Source organism: Neomonachus schauinslandi, chromosome 8 (assembly GCF_002201575.2).
Source record: "Neomonachus schauinslandi chromosome 8, ASM220157v2, whole genome shotgun sequence".
Lineage (NCBI taxonomy): Eukaryota > Metazoa > Chordata > Mammalia > Carnivora > Phocidae > Neomonachus > Neomonachus schauinslandi.
The window spans coordinates 75,516,311-75,536,676 of NC_058410.1; the positions used below are offsets into that span (position 1 = coordinate 75,516,311).

At 36.5% G+C, this 20,366-nt stretch overlaps 1 protein-coding gene across 2 annotated transcripts in view; it reads left to right on the plus strand.

The window, feature by feature from the left end:
- The first annotated feature begins 1,220 nt into the window (after window positions 1-1,220).
- IBTK (inhibitor of Bruton tyrosine kinase) overlaps window positions 1,221-20,366 on the plus strand; it is a 100,871-nt gene continuing 81,725 nt past the window's right edge. For both annotated transcript variants that reach the window (XM_021693417.2, XM_044917695.1), the window contains exons 1-3: window positions 1,221-1,818; window positions 8,396-8,492; window positions 9,644-9,768. In XM_021693417.2, the coding sequence (XP_021549092.1) occupies window positions 1,498-1,818; window positions 8,396-8,492; window positions 9,644-9,768 (543 nt within the window). In that variant the 5' untranslated portion in view covers window positions 1,221-1,497. The remainder of the gene's footprint in view (window positions 1,819-8,395; window positions 8,493-9,643; window positions 9,769-20,366) is intronic.

Consider the following 20,366-nt stretch of genomic DNA (forward strand, 5'->3'; position numbering starts at 1 on the left):
TTGTCTCTCTCTTTTTTCCCTTTGCTCATTTGTTTTTTTCTTAAATTCCACACATGAGTGAAATCATACGGTATTCGTCTTTCTGTGACTGGCTTCAGCATTATATTCTCTAGCTCCATTCATGTTGTTGCATGGTATCTCATTATAATTTTAATTTACATTTCTTTTGAGTGAGGTGTGTCTCTTTTTAAAAATCTGTTTAAATTTCCTTTTTTTTTTTTGAGAAATACCAAATTCTTTGAGTTTTATTCTCTTGGTCTCTTATTTGTAGAGACTATATGTTAAGGAAGCTTTTTCTCCTTTTTTGTCTTAAAATTTTTTTAATGTAGATTTTAAACTGATTAAATTTATTAATATTTTACAGCTCTTGAATTTCACATCATACTTAGAGAGGCCTTTTGTACTTTGAAATTATAAAAAAGAGTCTCCCATGCTCTCTTCTAGTGCTTTTATGGTATTATTTTTATGTTTGTCATTGACCCATCTGGAATTTATATTGGTGTAAGGTATAAAGTAAGTAAAGTTACTATTTTTTTTTTTTCAGGTTGATACCTAGTTGTTTTGATACCTGGTATTTAATTATCATCTCCTCCTATGGTCCTATGGTGAAGGACTTTCCAGGCACAGAGAACATTACCACAGTGCCTGGCTCTTAGTAAAAACTGAATGATGAGAGGGTTGGTTTTTGTGGTGGTGGTGATGAAATGATTTTAGGGGGTAAAGGTTTGAGATGGGATTGCTATAAAGATGGTAGACTTAAGTGTGCTTATTATATCTTGTGGGGACATAGCTAGTAGAGTGTAAAAATACAAGAGAGAAGGAATGAAGCTTTTGGAAAGAAAGAGGTGGACTCCAGAGTACAGATACAGAGGTTAACTTTAAGCAGAATGGAAAAAAGGAGGTGAAGATGATTAGTATAGTTCTAGGATACTGTGGATGTGAAGGTGAAAAGTTGACATACTTTTATTTATCTTTTTGAAATAGGAATTAGGAGAACTTTATTTATTTTTAGGGGCACTTAAATATAGAGGTAGTTGTAAAGTACTTGAGGAGAACAAGAGGTAGATTTTGTATTTTTTACTTTCTCTTTCTTTCCCTTTTTTTTTATAGGTCACCCTTGCAATTATGGATATTTAAAAGGATCAGACAGTGTGGAGGGGGAGTTCCCCTCCTCACTCCCCCTTGGTGCTTGACTCCAGGAATAATTTATAAACTGTGGAAAGTTTTTTGTTTTTTTTTTTAATAGAGAACTTGCATTTGATATAAACTTTATAGAACTATTTATAATTTTTTGATTTATGTGCCAAAATAAATTGTACAAAGATATATAGTTTTATACTCTTGCCATTGAAGATTTAAATTATAATCCTAAACAGGTCATTTATTCTCTATAAATCTTTCTGAATAGCACCTTTTGTCCTGGCTTTTTCATTTTTAAAAATTAATCTTAACTGACTACTCCGAAGAACTAAACTAAGCAGTATAAAAACAATTAGGATGAATTCTTCCATCCCTGACTGCACATCAAAGTGTCGATCCCTGAAGCATGCTTTGGATGTCCTTTCTGTGGTAACAAAGGGGAATGAAAACCAGATTAAGGCCTTTCTCTCCAGTTATTGTTACAATGCTGCAACTATCAAAGATGCTTTTGGCAGAAATGCCCTCCACCTTGTTTCCTCCTGTGGAAAGAAAGGAGTGTTAGATTGGCTTATTGAGAAAGGAGTGGATCTACTGGTGAAAGACAAGGAATCAGGATGGACAGCTTTGCACAGAAGCATTTTTTATGGACATATTGATTGTGTTTGGTCTCTATTGAAGGTAAGTGTCATTTGTTTATTTAAAACTATTTGTTCTGGCATATGCTTTTCTTAGTCTTTTTCAGACACCCCATTTATTTTCCAAAGATTTGAGTTTGTTCTTATCAGTTGTTTGATATCTTTTACTATAGTAACTGACTCGTCTTTAGAATTCAAATCCATATATATTTTAATTTAGACTTGTTATGATGTAGAATTTTAAACATATACCAAAGTTTACAATACATAATGGACTGTTGGCTAATTATGTGTTATATATATCCCCACTGCCTTTGTTTATCTCACACTATTTTGAAGTAAATCCCACACATTTTATCATTTAATCCGTATAACCTATCTTTTAGTATTCTTAAGAAAAATGGTTTACTTTTCTTTAACTTTTATTAGCTACTTTAAAAGGGCACTAGTTATTGAAATACAACATTTAAGGACTGTTTTGGATAGTATGCTTATTTCTTGTTTGGCTAGGATAAAGTGTTTATAGTTATAAAAATAGTAATTAGAATCAGTTTAATTTATTTGAAATTTCCCATCAAGTAGATTCAATCTAGGTTTGTTGTACTGTATAGTCAAATAATGAAGTGTTTTTTGAGATATACCCCAATGTCATTTCACTAATGAATGCACATTAAAAACTCAGAATCAGAAGTCATGAGTTTTAAATTGAATTCTTTTTTTTTTTTGTACAGGCATTTTATCATGTTTGTAGAGGACACAGAAAAGAACAAAACACTTCCTGTCCTCAAGGAACTTATGGTCACATTAGGGAGCTTATCTTCAGTGTCTTCATCTATTTTTGAGTTTAAAAAAGTTTACTAATAGTACTGTTAATTCCTCTTACATCTAAAACATTTGATTTAGATGGTTTAATTCTTTACTGTAATCTATTTTATACAGAAAGTTAGGTTGGTAAGAGTTAAAGCATCTTATCAGCTCTACTCTTACCCTTTCCCACATCTAAAACCTCAGCTTTTTTCCAGTTTCTGCTAGAAATTTGGATGACTCCAGTCCTATAAAGCTGGAGAGCATCCTTGGATTTTCTGTTGTCATAGGAGTTGACATTCAGGTGTCAGGATTTGGGGCTTCAGTTTGAAATAGGATCTGGTCTGAATTTTGGACCTTCCCTCCCTTTGGGGTTTCATTTCTCTTTAGAAATCCTCATTCTTTCCTCCTTGGATAAGAGAAGCCAGGAAATTTATGCCTTCAGCCACCTTGCGCTTGGCTTGACTGTCTTTTATTATCATCGGAGCCCTATTGATCAATGATAGATATCTAACAGTGGATGCATTGCACTGATAAAATTTTCCCACAAAAACCTTTTCCTATCCATTTAGTATTCATGTCTCAACATGGTATATCCTTTTTTCTTTTGACCTTTCAACATCATTTAATTGGAAGAGCTGCAGTGATTGGAGTGTGCATGTCAGTTCCACTTCTGGACAACTGTAGCATATAAGGTATTATGACAACTATAGCCCTTAAGGTATTATGGTTGGCAGAGAGAGACCATACACAAATACACATTTTATTTTTTTTTTTAAGATTTTACTTATTTATTTGACAGAGAGAGACACAGCGAGAGAGGGAACACAAGCAGGGGGACTGGGAGAGGGGGAAGCAGGCTTCCCACAGAGTGGGGAGCCTGATGCGGGGCTTGATCCCAGGACCCAGGGATCCTGACCCGAGCTGAAGGCAGACGCTTAACGACTGAGCCACCCAGGCGCCCCACAAATACACATTTTAAATAAATTGCATTTGATAACAACTTTATAGCTATAAGACTTTTTAATTGCCAAAACAAATTGTACAATAAATATACACCCGCACTGTCAGTTCCTGATTGCCAAAGATAAAAAAAACAAAAAACAAAAAAACAAAAACACAAAACCTCAGCAGAAACTACTTGTCTACCAAAAGCTGGAGGAGAGACAGCCTATCTTATGCATATCTTCTTTGGCTCCTTGGTTCCATGACAAGATGAGTGGCTGGCAAAGACTGTTTATGCTTGTAGCGTCCTGCTGTTTGTTATTGCTATGCCGTTGTTTTTTCATACTGGTGGTTTACTTACTATTCTGGAAAAACTTGCTTTAATTTTCTTCATTTATAAATAGAACTAACTTAATCATAAGATTGTATGGATTAAATGCTAAACTATTTGTAAAGTATTTGGAACAATTTTTTTTTTTTTTTGAGTGCCTGATGTGTGCCAAGCACTAATCTAGGTCCTAGGGATATGTAATGGACACGACAGACAGAATCCTTTTTTTTTGTTTGAGTTTTTATTTTAGTAGAAGGAGATAGACTGCAACCAAATAATTAAATAAACAAATAGGACAATAAATGTTGGTGTATTAGACTTCTTATTTCATAGAAACAGAAGCTAACTAAGGTTCCCTAAGCAAAAGCTATTTTATTAGAGGGATATCAGATACCTCACAGAATAGAACGAGTCATGAATAAGAGTAATACAATTAATTGTCAAATCATAAATAAGATAAATCTCCTCAAACTAAAATAGAAGAGTTATAAACTAAGTAGAACTGATCTGAAGTATCTCCCACCTCCCTGCCCCAGGATAATTAGATAGCCGGACCAGTTTATTAAAACTATTCCTAGGGCGCCTGGGTGGCTCAGTTGGTTAAGCGACTGCCTTTGGCTCAGGTCATGATCCTGGAGCCCCGGGATCGAGTCCCACATCGGGCTCCCTGCTCAGCGGGGGGTCTGCTTCTCCCTCTGACCCTCTCCCCTCTCGTGCTCTCTGTCTCTCATTCTCTCTCTCAAATAAATAAATAAAATCTTTAAAAAAAAAAAAAAAACTATTCCTAGTTTATAATGTTAAAACCATGTCATTTGAATATAAGAGAATGCTTATTTTTTTGTTTTCTCTAGTTATGAGGGCATCTAGCCAGTGTATCCAACAGTATTATCAAAGCTTTGAAGAATAGGCTTGAAAGAAGGAGAGTAGAATACATCCCGTCTTACCCCACTGGAAATTATAGTCTCAAGATAGTCTTTTTTTAAAAATTTTTTTATGATGTTAATCACCATACATTACATCATTAGTTTTTGATGTAGTGTTCATGATTCATTGTTTGCATATAACACCCAGTGCTCCATTCAGTACGTGCCCTCTTTAATACCCATCACCGGGCTAACCCATCCCCCCACCGCCCTCCCCTCTAGAACCCTCAGTTTGACGAACCACAAGAGACTATGGACTCTGAGAATCAAGATAGTCTTTTGATTCTGACTTTTTTGGCAGTATACGGGCAGCAATAGTGAGAGAGCCATATTAAACTCATTCAATTTAGCTCATAACCAGTTTGGAAAAATTAGTGTATCAGATACTTCTCTTGAACCGCTTCATATAATTTTGGCCTCATCCCTTATTCTAGCCAGTTGTGTACAGGCTTCCAGCAGCTTTGTATAGGTATAAATCTGCAGCTTGTTTCTAGCATCTACTGCTTGTCTCTTATTTTATGTCCCAAAGCTTGGCATTCATGCATGACCAGCCAAAAGTACAGGAGAGTTAAATGCCTTTTAGAGCAACTCTTTGCTAATGAAGAATGGGAACTGGGGGGTAAACCTTTACCCCTTTTATTCCTCAACTGGAGAATTACTCTGTGATATATTGTATAAGGTTCCCAGAATTTCCTGGCAGGATCGTGCACAAGCCTTAGCAATGGCCTACATCCTTGTATTGGTTTTTCCTCCTTTTATTTACTCTTCTGGTCCTCACTTTCTAGGATCTCTTCCCAAGGAAATTACCTGCATGCCAGTCTTTATCTTACGCTTTGCTTTGGAGGAAGATAGTCAAAGCAAACAAAAACAGTTCTCTGTATTTGCAGACAGACCTATCCAGTAGTGTTATTAGTGGTTTGTAGTGGAATAGCTGTGTCTAAAGTGCATCTGCTCCTTGTTGTGGAGCATTCTCATGAAATGCTCAGGTTTATAAGCCTGGTAATACTTAGATGCTATTTAACAAGGTAATGACTTTACTATTTTGGGGATATGTAAAGAGTTGATCTTTAAATAAATAGGATAGACTACACACTGGTCCTGCAACCTTAGACTTTAAGATGAGTATATTAGAAAATGTCAGAGTCTACCATATCTAGGGAGCTCTAATGGCCAAACATAGTCTTACGCAGTTGGGGCTACTTAGGATGATGCAAATGTATGTGGTCTTACTTAATAGGGTCCAGTTGGTAAAGTTTAGGAAAATTTATAATTTATACAAAATAAAAAAATTATAAAAAATTTATAAAACTGGCAAAATAAACTCTCTAGGGATCTCGGTTTCTGGGATCCCATTTGTCACCTTCATAGCTTGGAGCACTTTGTCCTGGAATCTGCCTTCATTTCTCTTAAAAGGTTAAACTCCTGGCTTCTCACATGGATTTATTATATCTAATTTTTTTAAAGTATTAGGTAACATATGATTTTAAATTTATCAAAATCTTAGATCACTTTTTTTTTTTTTTACTGGTTAGCTCGTTTGAGTATTTTTTGCTCATTGACAATTCTTGTGAAATCAAGTATTATAACCATCTGGAACATAATGAACTTAGAATTGGTTTTAGTTTGTTAGGAATCCATTGTTACAAGGTAAGAGGAGAGTCTTCTTTCCTAAGTAACCTAAAACAGAGGATTCCAACATGTCACAGAGTTTAATAACTTCATAGTTCTCTGCCTGTAACTACCCAAGTGAACTGTGTACAGACAGGCAGTGATGACTTGCACAGATTAAAATAGAGGTAAGTCTAATTATTGAATGTCATATTAAACTATCAGCAAATACAAGAAGTTATTCTTTTTTTAATTTAATTTTATTATGTTATGTTAATCACCATACATTACATCATTAGTTTTTGATGTAGTGTTCCATGATTCATTGTTTGCATATAACACCCAGTGCTCCATGCAGAACATGCCCTCTTTAATACCATCACCAGGCTAACCCATCCCCCCACCGCCCTCCCCTCTAGAACCCTCAGTTTGTTTCTTAGAGTCCGTAGTCTCTCATGGTTCGTCTCCCCATCCAATTTCCCTCCTTCATTTTTCCCTTCCTACTATCTTCATTTTTTTTTTTTTAAAGCATATAATGTATTATTTGTTTCAGAGGTACAGGTCTGTGATTCATCAGTCTTACACAATTCACAGTGCTCACCATAGCACATACCCTCCTCACTGTCACCCAGCCACCCCATCCCTCCCACCCCCCCCACCACTCCAGCAACCCTCAGTTTGTCTCCTGAGATTAAGAATTCCTCATATTAGTGAGATCATATGATACATTTCTTTCTCTGATTGACTTATTTCACTTAGCATAATACCCTCTAGTTCCATCCACCCGTTGCAAATGGCAAGATTTCACTTTTTTTTGATGGCTGCATAATATTCCATCGTATATATTATACCACATCTTCTTTATCCATTCATCTGTCGATGGACATCTTGGCTCTTTCCATAGTTTGGCTATAGTGGACACTCCTGCTATAAACATTGGGGTGCATGTACCCCTTTGGATCACTACATTTGTATCTTTGGGGTAAATACCCAGTAGTGCAATTGCTGGATCATAGGGTAGCTCTATTTTCAACTTTTTGAGGAACCTCCATACTGTTTTCCAGAGTGGCTGCACCAGCTTGCAATCCCACCAACAGTGTAGGAGGGTTCCCCTTTCTCCGCATCCCGCCAACATCTGTTGTTTCCTGACTTGTTAATTTTAGCCATTCTGACTGGTGTGAGGTACCAAAAGTTATTCTTGAAAAGGAGAACGTTTTATATTTAAAAACTGTAGTTAAGTAATAACAATATGAATTGAATATTGCTCTCTGTCCCTCCTGCCCCCCCTTCCATTATATTTTAAAAGATAGAAAAGTATGGTGATAGGGATAGGGTGTCTAACTGCCTTAAATAAGTGGGACAGAAAATATTCTGTTTCATGTTTGATTTTGAACTGTGAAGATAGAAAGATTACTTTAAATTCATCCCTAAAACACATACACATTCTCAGGTTTTTTAAGGATACTATTATTTATATATGATTTATAAGAAGCCATAACTCAACAGTGCTATAAAAAATTTAAGTACAAAGATGAAAACTTATATCACACAAATAGAAATAAAGAACTATAATTGTCTTTAATGTAAATACTGGATATAACAAAGTTCAAGGCAAGAAGAGATGGGCCCTACGTGATCACATTATATTTATAAATACTAAATTCTAATATAAGTACTGCTGTGCCATTACCTTGAAGTTCTTATAGCCCTTAACTGAACTAGACATGGAGCATGGCTTTTTAAATACGTAAAGTGTAGTGCATGCACAGGCACAGACAGACCCAGAGCTAGGTCCTTCTAGGCAGCCAGACTTGCCTTATCGTAGAAAATTTTCACATCTAGTTCATTTTGATTTTAAATGTTACTTATTTTATTTCCTCAGGTTTTCTGGTTCTTATTTTAAGAATTAGATATTTGATTTTTCTTAATTCTCTTGTGTGTGTGGAAAAAAATGTGGGCATAGGAGGTAACTTAAAGACTTTTCGTATTTTTTTTTTTTTTTTTTTTAGCATGGTGTTAGTCTGTATATTCAAGACAAAGAAGGCTTGTCAGCTTTGGATCTTGTAATGAAGGATAGACCAACTCATGTAGTATTCAAAACTACTGGTAAGAAAATTCCATAAATATATTCCATTAAAGTACAGCTTAGAAAATTTTAATGAAACTTTGTTCTTATTAAAATACCTGAGAAAATTGATTTGTGTGTGGATATCTGCAAAGAACTTTTACCTTGGTGTGTGTTACCTGATAATTTTGGGTTTTTATTCAGAACACTGGTTTATTTTGCATTTTCAATTTCAATCTATACTATGTAAGAGTAAAAACACACCCTAAGTGGGAAGACAGAACTGTAACTACTGTAAAGTAATTAATGTGTGTCCAGAAATTAACATCAATACTTGAGGTAGAGGGGGAAAGGAAGTGATTCTTCTACCCTCACATCCTTCTGATTTTACTTATTTCTCTAATTTGTTTGCCTTTGAACTTGGAAAATGGAAATTGGTAGAAAAGGAGAAGAGTTTTAAATGGGGCCGCTCTATAATTTGCATTTAAGTAGTGAGCAAGCTAAGTAAGGACACATTTTTCATTTTTATGTCTACTTTGGATACTGTATTGCAAGTTATAGTTATAATTCCATTCAGGGAATTTATATGCCTTCCAAAATAAAAATGAAGACTTAGATCATAACTTAGCTGTGATTAAGTTTTATCCCACTTTAAAATAGTTATTACCCTGATCACGAGTGTGATTTTTGCGTCTATCAGGAGCAAACTGTTGAAGTTAATGTTTCTGTAGGAACAGTAACTAATATCACATTTGTTTCATCTAGAACCCTTATATGTATGTATATAATATATAAATAATATTACTATATATATTATGTATCTCTTAGTAACATTCTGTATTTAAATAACTATATTGTTTTCATGGAAACTAAGTGGATACGGCAGGTGGTATTTTACTCATTTGGCAGTTAAACTAGCTGCTAACGAAACAAGAAACAAGTGTTAGATTCCTAACATTGAGATAGCCCTGTGCTGATTTGGATTTTCTGGTTTCTGTTCCTAGAATTAGATAATATGTTAATAGTTTCATAATGTAAAAGATAATGTTGATATCATCTTTCTAAATATGCTGGTTAAATTAGTTCCTGTAAAGAGTCTGTGTTTGAGGTAAACTGATTAGTATATATATAATTGAATTCAACTGATATTTGTTTTAAAATATAAAAGTATAAAAATTAATTTACATTTTAGATCCTACAGATGTCTACACTTGGGGAGATAATACGAATTTCACCCTGGGTCATGGAAGCCAGAATAGCAAACATCATCCAGAGTTGGTGGATCTGTTCTCCCGGAGTGGGGTTTATATCAAGCAGGTATTTTGAAGTACAGTCTGAGTACTTTTAGAGATTAAAAAGAACTTTTGTGTTTGATAGTTTATCTTTTCATGTGGATTATGTTAACTTTGTTGAAGGGATAATAACACTTAGAAATCAACAGAACTTCACGAATTCTATTTTAGATTTTGTGTTAGCTTTAATCATATTTACATTGTGTTAAATACCATAAAACTATGAGATGTTTGTGCAAGCAGTGTTAGAAATTAGAAAGCCCTATAGAGATACTACTTTTAAAGGTAGAGCTTGTATACATTTTCTAGCATTTGTTTTCATTTCACAAAAATTAGAGTTCTTCATATTGTTTCTCAAGTGAATTTGTTGTTGAAACTCAGTGTTACTAGTTTTAGGTGAGCGAACCTGAGTTCTTAAATATAAGTAATTATAAAATTCTAGTTGGTACAATTGAAAAGTTTTGGTCTTTGGTCTTAGTTCATTATGTTGGATGATGTCTTCCACTTCCATAGATTTTGCTACTGTTGACATACTCATCTTTTTCCATAATGCAGTGTGTGTGCGTGTGTGTGTGTGTGTGTTCATCTGAGCTTAACTAGGTCCTTGGAGTCCTTAAAATGCTCTTCCACCCATTAGCAGCCACTAACGATTGATCACAGTTGGGGCACTTACTTAGAAAAGATTCCTGTTTTCCTTCTCTGAGTTAATCCATGATCTAGTCAACTTTCATGAGCTGAGCTTTTTCAGGAGCAAGGATTTTTAAACAAAAGTGAAAGAATAAATGGTAGCATTGGTAAACCAGAGACTATTATACCTTCTGGTCCTCAGATATATGTGCTGTAGAGGAAATGAGCATTTTCATCCTTGGTTAGGATGAAATAGTACACTTATGGAGAAAGCTACACTTAAGGCAAGGAAGTGATAATATTTTGTGACGAGATTAAGGGTATAAGGAATTTTATTTACCACAGAACGAGGGTTGAAGCAAGCACTGTGGATAGGTTAGGAAAGAAAACTGTAAATAACATTTGGAAAAGAGAGGGCAAGTTTTATGGGAATATTTACTGAGCACCAGTTATATAGAGAGCCCCATTAGTCACTGAAATGGGCTGATTCTATACTGCTATGCAGCAGAAATTATTAATCTCAGCATAATATATTCCAGAGAATTAAGATGAAAAGGCATAATCACTTATCTCCTTAAAAAATTGAGGTTTTAAGGTTGTAACACTTAAACTCTGCTTTTGGTTGTTGAATATAAGTCAAATTATAGAATGGCATTCTAATATTGAATATAAAATTGAACAAAATGTATTATTTCTGGCTTCAAAAAATGATTTTTCCTTTACAGATTCTAAGTTTGTATTACAAATATGAATACAATTTTGGGTTTTATTTTTAGGTATTTGTGGTGTAGTTAAATGAGATAATGACTTTTTATATTACTTATGATAAGTATATGTAGTCACAGAACTTACCAAGTAGTTAAAGGATATGTGTAAGTAGAGCTTGTAATTCAGCTTCTAATTTTGTTTTCCATAAGAACTTGTCTTTCTGGAAAATAATTCTGAGATTTCTTTATTTCGTAATCATTTTTTATATTCAAAGTTAGAAATATTTATAGATGACATAAGAAATGTAAATGTACATTTTTTTAAAAGTAAGAAAAAAGGATTTTTAAATAGTATTAAGATAAAATTAATATACTGAATATTAGATGCTTTGAAAAATAGCAGTGTGGTGTAGAGGTTAAGTATGTACGTACATGCAAACAGGCATACTTCGATTTATTGCCCTTCCCTTTATTGGACTTCATAGACACTGTATTTATTACAAATTGAAGGTTTATGTCAGTCCTGCACTGAGTAGGTATTTCATTGCCATTTTTCCAATAGCATTTCCTTACTTTGTAACTCTGTAATTCTGTCAATATTTCAAACTTTTTCATTAGTATTATATAGTTGACCCTTGAAGAAAATGGGGTTTGGGGCACTTGACCCCTCCATGCAGTCAAAAATCCTTGCATAACTTCTGACTCTCCAAAAAATTAACTACTGTTGACTGGAAGTCTTACTGAGAACATAGTCAATTAGCACATACTTATGTGCATTATACACTGTATTCTTAGAATAAGGTAAACCAGAGAAAAGAAAATGTTATTAAGAAAGTAGTAGAGAAAAGAGAATACATTTAAAGTACTATACTGTATTTACTGGAAAAAATCTGCATATAAGTGGATGCGCACTGAAGTTCAAACACGTGTTTTTCAGGAGTTAACTGTATTTCTTCTGGTGATCTGTGATCAGTGATCTTTGATATTACTATTGTAATTGTTTTTGGGTACCACAAACTACATCCATTTAAGATGGTGAACTTAACTGATAAATGTGTGTGTTCTCACTGCTCCACTGGCCATTGTTCCCCTATCTCTCTACCTCTTCTTGGGCCTCCTTAATTCCCTGAGACACAAATTATTGAAATTAGGCCTGTTAAGAACTCTGAAATGGCCTCTAAGTGTTTAAGTGAAAGGAAGAGTTGAATGCCTCCTCATTTTAAATTAAAAGCTAAAAATGATTAAGCCTAGTGAGAAAGGCAGAGATAGGCCAAACACTAGGTCTTTTGAACCAGAGTTAGCTAAGTTGTGAATTCAAAGGAAAAGTTCTTGAAGGAAATGAAAAGTGCTACTCCAGTGAACACACAAATGGTAAGAAGGTGAAACAGCCTTATTACTGGTATAGAGAAAGTCTTAGTGGTCTGGATAGAAGATCAAACCAGCCACAACATTCCCTTCAGCCAAAACGTAATCCAGAGCAAGGCCCTAACTCTCTTCGATTCCATGAAGGCTGAGAGAGGTGAGGAAGTTGCAGAAAAGTTTGATGCTAGCAGAGGTTGGTTGGCTCATGAATTTTAAGGGAAGAAGCGGTCTCTGGAACATCAACGTGAAGGTGAAGCAACAGGTGCTGATGTGGAAGCTGCAGCAAGTTATCCCAAAGATCTAGCTAAGATCATTAATGTAGGCGGCTACACTAAACAAGATTTTCAATGTAGACAAACAGCTTTCTATTGGGAGAAGTCAGTGAGTGGCTTCAAAGCTTCAAAGGACAGGCTGACTGTCTTGTTAGGGCTTAATGCAGTTGGTAACTTGAAGCTGAAGCCAGTGTTCATTCACTTAACCAAACTAAAAATCCTAGGGTTCTTAAGAATAATGCTAAATCTCCTCTGCCTGTGCTCTAAAACTGGAACACCTGGATGACAGCACATCTGTTTACTGCATGGTTTACTGAATATATGTTTTAAGCCCACTGTTGAGACCTAATGCTCAGAAAAATTGATTCTTTCAAAATGTTACTGCTCATTGATAATGCACCTGGTCACCCAAGAGCTTTGATAGACAGGTACAATGAGATTCATGTCGTTTTCATGCCTGCTAACACAACATTTATTTTGTGGGCCATGGATCAAGGAGTCATTTTGACTTTCAAGTCTTATTATTTAAGAAATACATTTCAGGGCGCCTGGGTGGCTCAGTTGGTTAAGCGACTGCCTTCAGCTCAGGTCATGATCCTGGAGTCCCAGGATCGAGTCCCGCATCGGGCTCCCTGCTCAGCAGGGAGTCTGCTTCTCCCTCTGACCCTCCCCCCTCTCATGCTCTCTCTATCTCATTCTCTCTCTCAAATAAATAAAATCTTTAAAAAAAAAAAAAAAAGAAATACATTTCATATGGCTATAGTTGTCATAGGTAGTGATTCCTCTTATGGATCTGGGCAAAATAAATTGAAAATCTTCTGGAAGGGATTCACCATTCCAGATGCCATGAACATTCATGATTCATGGAAAGAGGTGAAAATAGCAACATTAACAGGAGTTTAGAAGAAGTCGATTCCAGAGGAGCAAGATGGCAGAGGAATAGGAGACCTAAATTTCATCTGGTCCCAGGAATTCAGCTAGATAGGGATCAAACCATGCTAAACACCTATGAACTCAACAGGAGATCGAAGAAAAGAATAGCGGCAACTCTGAACAGAAAAGCGACCACTTTCTGGAAGCAGGGACCCAACAAGCGGCAGATCAGGGGAGACTCCCCTTCCTGCCCCGGGAGGAGGGGCGTGGGAGCGCACCACAGGAATCTGCTGGGTTTGGAGACCATACAGGGTCGTGAGCCAGAGATAGAAATGCTTGGTCACAGACCTGGTGAGCATGGAGTGCGGCCGGAGACTGGGGAGATGGGAGTGATTGCTTTTCTCTGGGGGGCGCACTGAGGAGTAGGGCCCCGAGTTCTTGGCTCCTCCAGGGTGGAGATTGGGAGGCCGCCATTTTCACTCTCGTCTTCCAAAGCTGTACGGAAAGCTTGTAGGGAACAAAAGCTCCCGAGAGCAAACCCGAGCAGATTACTTAGCCCACCCCGACAAGGGCGGGGCAGTTCTGCCTCTGGCAAAGACATTTGAGAACCAGTGTAACAGGCCTCTCCCCCAGAAGATCAGCAGGAATAGCCAGCCAAGACCAAGTTTACCGATCAATGAGAACTGCAGAACTCCAGCAGTAGGGGAATACTGCACATAGAATTCATGGCTTTTTCCCATGATCCTTTAGTCCTTCAAAGATAATTTTTTAAATTTTCTTTTTCTTTTTTTTTTTGAATTTTTCTTTTTCCCTTTTTCAGCCAACATCTTATCCCTTTTTTAAAAAATCTTTTTTATTTTACATTTCTAGAGTCATATTTTATCCCTTCATAGTAGTTAACCTTATTTTTGGTATATATATATATATATATATATATATATATATATATATATATAAGTTATTTTCTCTTTAAAATTTTGGGATACAGTTTCTTCCAACAGACCAGAATATACCCTAAATCTCTAGTGTATGGCTTTGTTCTAGTCTCCTGCCTGATCACATTCTCTTCCTTTTTTTTCTTAAATCCACTTCTTTATTTTTTCAACCAACTTCTTATCTATTCCTTTTGTAAAGTCTTTTGTAATTTTCATCTTTACAGTCATATTCCATCCCTTCATCATATTTACCCTTATTTTTGTACATATATAAGTTTTTCTTTCTTTAAAATTTTGGGAGGCACTTTCTTCTAAAAGAGCAAAATAAGCCCAAAATCTAGTGTGTGGCACTGATCTGTGCACCAGCCTGATCATATTTGATCATATTCTTTTTGTTTGTTTGTTTTTTTAACTTCTTTTTCTTTTTTTCTTTTTTCTTTCTTTCCTCCCCCCCGGTTTCAGGTCTCTTCTGATTTGTTTAGTGTATATTTTTCAGGGGCCGTTGTTACCCTGTTAATATTTTGTTCTCTCATTCATCTATTCTCCTCTGCACAAAATGACAAGATGGGAAAAATCACCTCAAAAAAAAGAATGAGGCAGTACCGACTGCCAGGGACCTAAACAATATGGACATTAGTAAGATGTCGGAACTAGAGTTCAGAATGACAATTTTAAAGATACTAGCTGGGCTTGAAAAAAGCATGGAAGATATTAGAGAAACCTTTGCTGGAGAAATAAAAGAACTAATCTAAGCAAGCTGAAATCAAAAAGGCTACTAAGGAGGTGCAATAAAAAATGGAGGCTCCAACTGCTAGGATAAATGAGGCAGAAGAGAGAATTAGTGATACGGAAGACCAAATGATGGAAAATAAAGAAGCTGAGAAAAAGAGAGATAAACAACTACTGGACCATGAAGGCAGAATTCGAGAGATGAGTGATATCATCAGACAAAACAACATTAGAATAATTGGGATTCCAGAAGAAGAAGAAAGAGAAGGGCAGAAGGTATATTGGAGCAAATTATAGCAGAGAACTTCCCTAATTGGGGGAAGGAAACAGGCATCAAAATCCAGGAGGCACAGATCACCCCCCTCAAAATCAGTAAAAGTAGGTCACCAACCCGACATCTAGTAGTAAAACTTACGAGTCTCAGAGACAAAGAGAAAATCCTGAAAGCAGCTCGGGAGAAGAGATATGTAACCTACAATGGTAGAAACATTAGATTGGCAACAGACCTATCCACAGAGACCTGGCAGGCCAGAAAGGACTGGCAGGATATTTTCAGAGCACTAAATGAGAAAAATATGCAGCCAAGAATACTATAACCAGCTAGGCTGTCATTGAAAATAGAAGGAGAGATAAAAAACTACCAGGACAAACAAAAACTAAAGGAATTTGCAAACATGAAACCAGCCCTACAAGAAATACTGAAAGGGGTCCTCTAAGCAAAGAGAGAGCCTAAGAGTAACATGAACCAGAAAGGAACACAGACAGTATACAGTAATAGTCACCTAACAGGCAATACAATGGCACTAAATTCATATCTTTCAATAGTTACCCTGAATGTAAATGGACTAAATGCCCCATTCAAAGACACAGGCTATCAGATTGGATAAAAAAATAAGACCCATCGATATGCTGTCTGCAAGAGACTCATTTTAGAGCCAAAGACACCCCCAGGTTGAAAGTGAGGGGGTGGAAAACCATTGACCATGCTAATGGACACCAAAAGAAAGCTGGGGTGGCAATCCTTATATCAGACAAATTAGATTTTAAACCAAAGACTGTAATAAGAGATGAGGAAGGACATTATATCCTACTTAAAGGGTCTATCCAACAAGAAGATCTAACAATTGTAAATATCTATTCCCCTAACATGGGAGCAGCCAGTTATATAAGGCAATTAATAACAAAAGCAAAGAAACACATTGACAAGAATATAATAATAGTGGGGGACTTTAACATCCCCCTCACTGAAATGGACAGATCATCTAAGCAAAAGATCAACAAGGAAATAAAGACTTTAAATGACACACTGGACCAAATGGACTTCACAGATATATTCAGAACATTCTATCCCAAAGCAACAGAATACACATTCTTCTCTAGTGCCCATGGAACATTCTCTAGAATAGATTACATCCTAGGTCACAAATCAGGTCTTAACCAGTACCAAAAGATTGGGATCATTCCCTGCATGTTTTCAGACCACAGTGCTTTAAAACTAGAACTCAGTCACAAGAGGAAAGTCGGAAAGAACTCAGATACATAGAGGCTGAAGAGCATCCTACTAAAGAATGAATGGGTCAACCAGGATTAAAGAAGAATTAAAAAAAATCCAAGGAAACCAATGAAAATGAAAACACAACTGTTCAAATTTTGGGGTTGCAGCAAAGGCAGTCCTAAGAGGAAAGTATATAGCAATACAAGCCTTTCTTAAGATCAAGAAAGGTCTCAAATACACAACCTAACCCTATACCTAAAGGAGCTTGAGAAAGAACAGCAAAGAAAGCCTAAACCCAGCAGGAGAAGAGAAATCATAAAGATCAGAGCAGAAATCAATGAAATAGAAACCAAAAGAACAGTAGAACAGATCAACGAAACTAGGAGCTGGTTCTTTGAAAGAATTAACAAGATTGATAAACCCCTGGCCAGACTTATCAAAAAGAAAAGAGAAAGGACCCAAATAAATAAAATCATGAATGAAAGAGGAGAGATCACAACCAATACCAAAGAAATACAAACAATTAGAACGTATTATGAGCAACTCTATGCCAGCAAATTAGATAATCTGGAGGAAATGGATGCATTCCTAGAGATGTATCAACTACCAAAACTGAACCAGGAAGAAATAGAAAACCTGAACAGACCTATAACCACTAAGGAAATTGAAGCAGTCATCAAAAATCTCCCAAAAAACAAAAGCCCAGGGCCAGATGGCTTCCCAGGGGAATTCTACCAAACATTTCAAGAAGAATTAATACCTATTCTTCTGAAACTGTTCCAAAAAATAGAAATGGAAGGAAAACTTCCAAACTCATTTTATGAGGCCACCATTACCTTGATCCCCACACATGACAAAGACCCCATCAAAAAGGAGAATTACAGACCAATATCCTTGATGAACATGGATGCAAAAATTCTCGCCTAAATACTCGCCAATAGGATCCAACAGTACATTAAAAGGATTATTCACCACGACCGAGTGGGATTTATCCCTGGGCTGCAAGTTTGGTTCAACATCTGCAAATAAATCAATCTGATACAATACATTAATAAAAGAAAGAACAAGAACCATATGATCCTCTCAATATATGCAGAAAAAGTATTTGACAAAGTACAGCATCCTTTCTTGATTGAAACTCTTCAGAGTATAGGCATAGAGGGTACATACCTCAATATCATAAAAGCCATCTATGAAAAACCCACAGCAAATATCATTCTCAATGGGGAAGAACTGAGAGCTTTTCCCCTAAGGTCAGGAACACGGCAGGGATGTCCACTATCATCACTGCTATTCAACATAGTATTAGAAGGGCTAGCCACAGCAATCAGACAACAAAAAGAAAGAAAAGGCATCTGAATTGGCAAAGAAGTCAAACTCTTACTCTTTGCAGATGATATGATACTTTATGTGGCAAACCCAAAAGACTGCACCCTATAACTGCTAGAACTCATACAGGAATTCAGTAAAGTGGCAGGATATAAAATCAATGTACAGAAATCAGTGGCATTCCTATACACCAACAACAAGACAGAAGAAAGAGAAATTAAGGAGTCGATCCCATTTACAATTGCACCCAAAACCATAAGATACCTAAGAAGAAATCTAACCAAAGAGGCAAAGGATCTGTACTCAGAAAACTATAAAATACTCATGAAAGAAATTGAGGAGGACACAAAGAAATGGAAAAACTTTCTATGCTCATGGATTGGAAGAACAAATACTGTGAAGATGTCAACGCTATCTAGAGCAATCTACATATTTAATGCAATCCTGATCGAAATACCATCCACTTTTTTCAAAGTAATGGAACAAATAATCCTAAAATTTGTATGGAACCAGAAGAGACCCTGAATAGCCAGAGGAATGTTGAAAAAAAAAAAGCAAAGCTGGTGGCATCACAATTCCGGACTTCAAGCTCTATTACAAAGCTGTCATCATCAAGACAGTATGGTACCGGCACAAAAACAGACACATAGATCAATGGAACAGAATAGAGAGCCCAGAAATGGACCCTCAACTCTATGGTCTACTCATCTTCGACAAAGCAGGAAAGAATGTCCAACGGAAGAAAGACAGTCTCTTCAACAAATGGTGTTGGGAAAATTGGACAGCCACATGCAGAAGAATGAAACTGGACCATTTCCTTACACCACACACAAAAATAGACTCCAAATGGTTGAAAGACCTCAATGTGAGACAGGAGTCCATCAAAATCCTAAAGGAGAACACAGGCAGCAACCTCTTTGACCTCAGCCACAGCAACTTCTTCCTAGAAAGATCCCCAAAGGCAAGGGGAGCAAGGGCAAAAATGAACTATTGGGACTTCATCAAGATAAAAAGCTTTTGCACAGCAAAAGAAATAGTCAGCAAAACCAAAAGACAACTGACAGAATAGGAGAAGATATTTGCAAATGACATATCAGATAAAGGGCTAGTATCCAAAATCTATAAAGAACTCATCAAACTCAACACCCAGAGAACAAAGAATCCAATCAAGAAATGGGCAGAAGACATGAACAGACATTTCTGCAAAGAAGACATCCAAATGGCCAACAAACACATGAAAAAGTGCTCAACATTGCTCCCCATCAAGGAAATCCAAATCAAAACCTCAATGAGATACCACCTCACACCAGTCAGAATGGCTAAAATTAACAAGTCAGGAAACCACAGGTGTTGGCGGGGATGCGGAGGAAGGGGAACCCTCCTACACTGTTGGTGGGATTGCAAGCTGGTGCAGCCACTCTGGAAAACAGTATGGAGGTTCCTCAAAAAGTTGAAAATAGAGCTACCATATGATCCAGCAATTGCACTACTGGGTATTTACCCCAAAGATACAAAAGTAGGGATCCGAAGGGGTACGTGCACCCCAATGTTTATAGCAGCAATGTCCACAATAGCCAAACTGTGGAAAGAGCCAAGATGTCCGTCAACAGATGAATGGATAAAGAAGATGTGGTGTATATATACAACGGAATATTATACAGCCATCAAAAGGAATGAAATCTTGCCATTTGCAACAATGTGGGTGGAACTGAAGGGTATTATGCTGAGCAAAATAAGTCAATCAGAGAAAGATATGTATCATATGACCTCACTGATATGAGGAATTCTTAATCTCAGGAAACAATCTGAAGGTTGCTGGAGTGGTGGGGGTGGTAGCGATGGGGTGGCTGGGTTGTAGACATTGGGGATGATATGTGCTGTGGTGAGCACTGTGAATTGTGTAAGACTGTTGAATCACAGACCTGTAGCTCTGTAACAAGTTATACAGTATATGTTTAAAAAACAAAATATATAGCAGGAAGGGAGAAATGAAGGGGGGGAAATCGGAGGGGGAGATGAACCAGGAGAGACTATGGACTCTGAGAAACAAACTTAGGGTTGTAGAGGGGAGGGGTGTGGGGGGATGGGTGAGCCTAGTGATGGGTATTAAGGATGGCACGTACTGAATGGAGCAGTGGGTGTTATATGCAAACAATGAATCATGGAACACTACATCAAAAACTAATGATGCAATGTATGGTGATTAACATAACATAATAAAATTTAAACAATTAAAAAAGTGGATTCCAACCTTCATGGATGATTTTGAGGGGTTCAAGACTTCATTGGGGAAT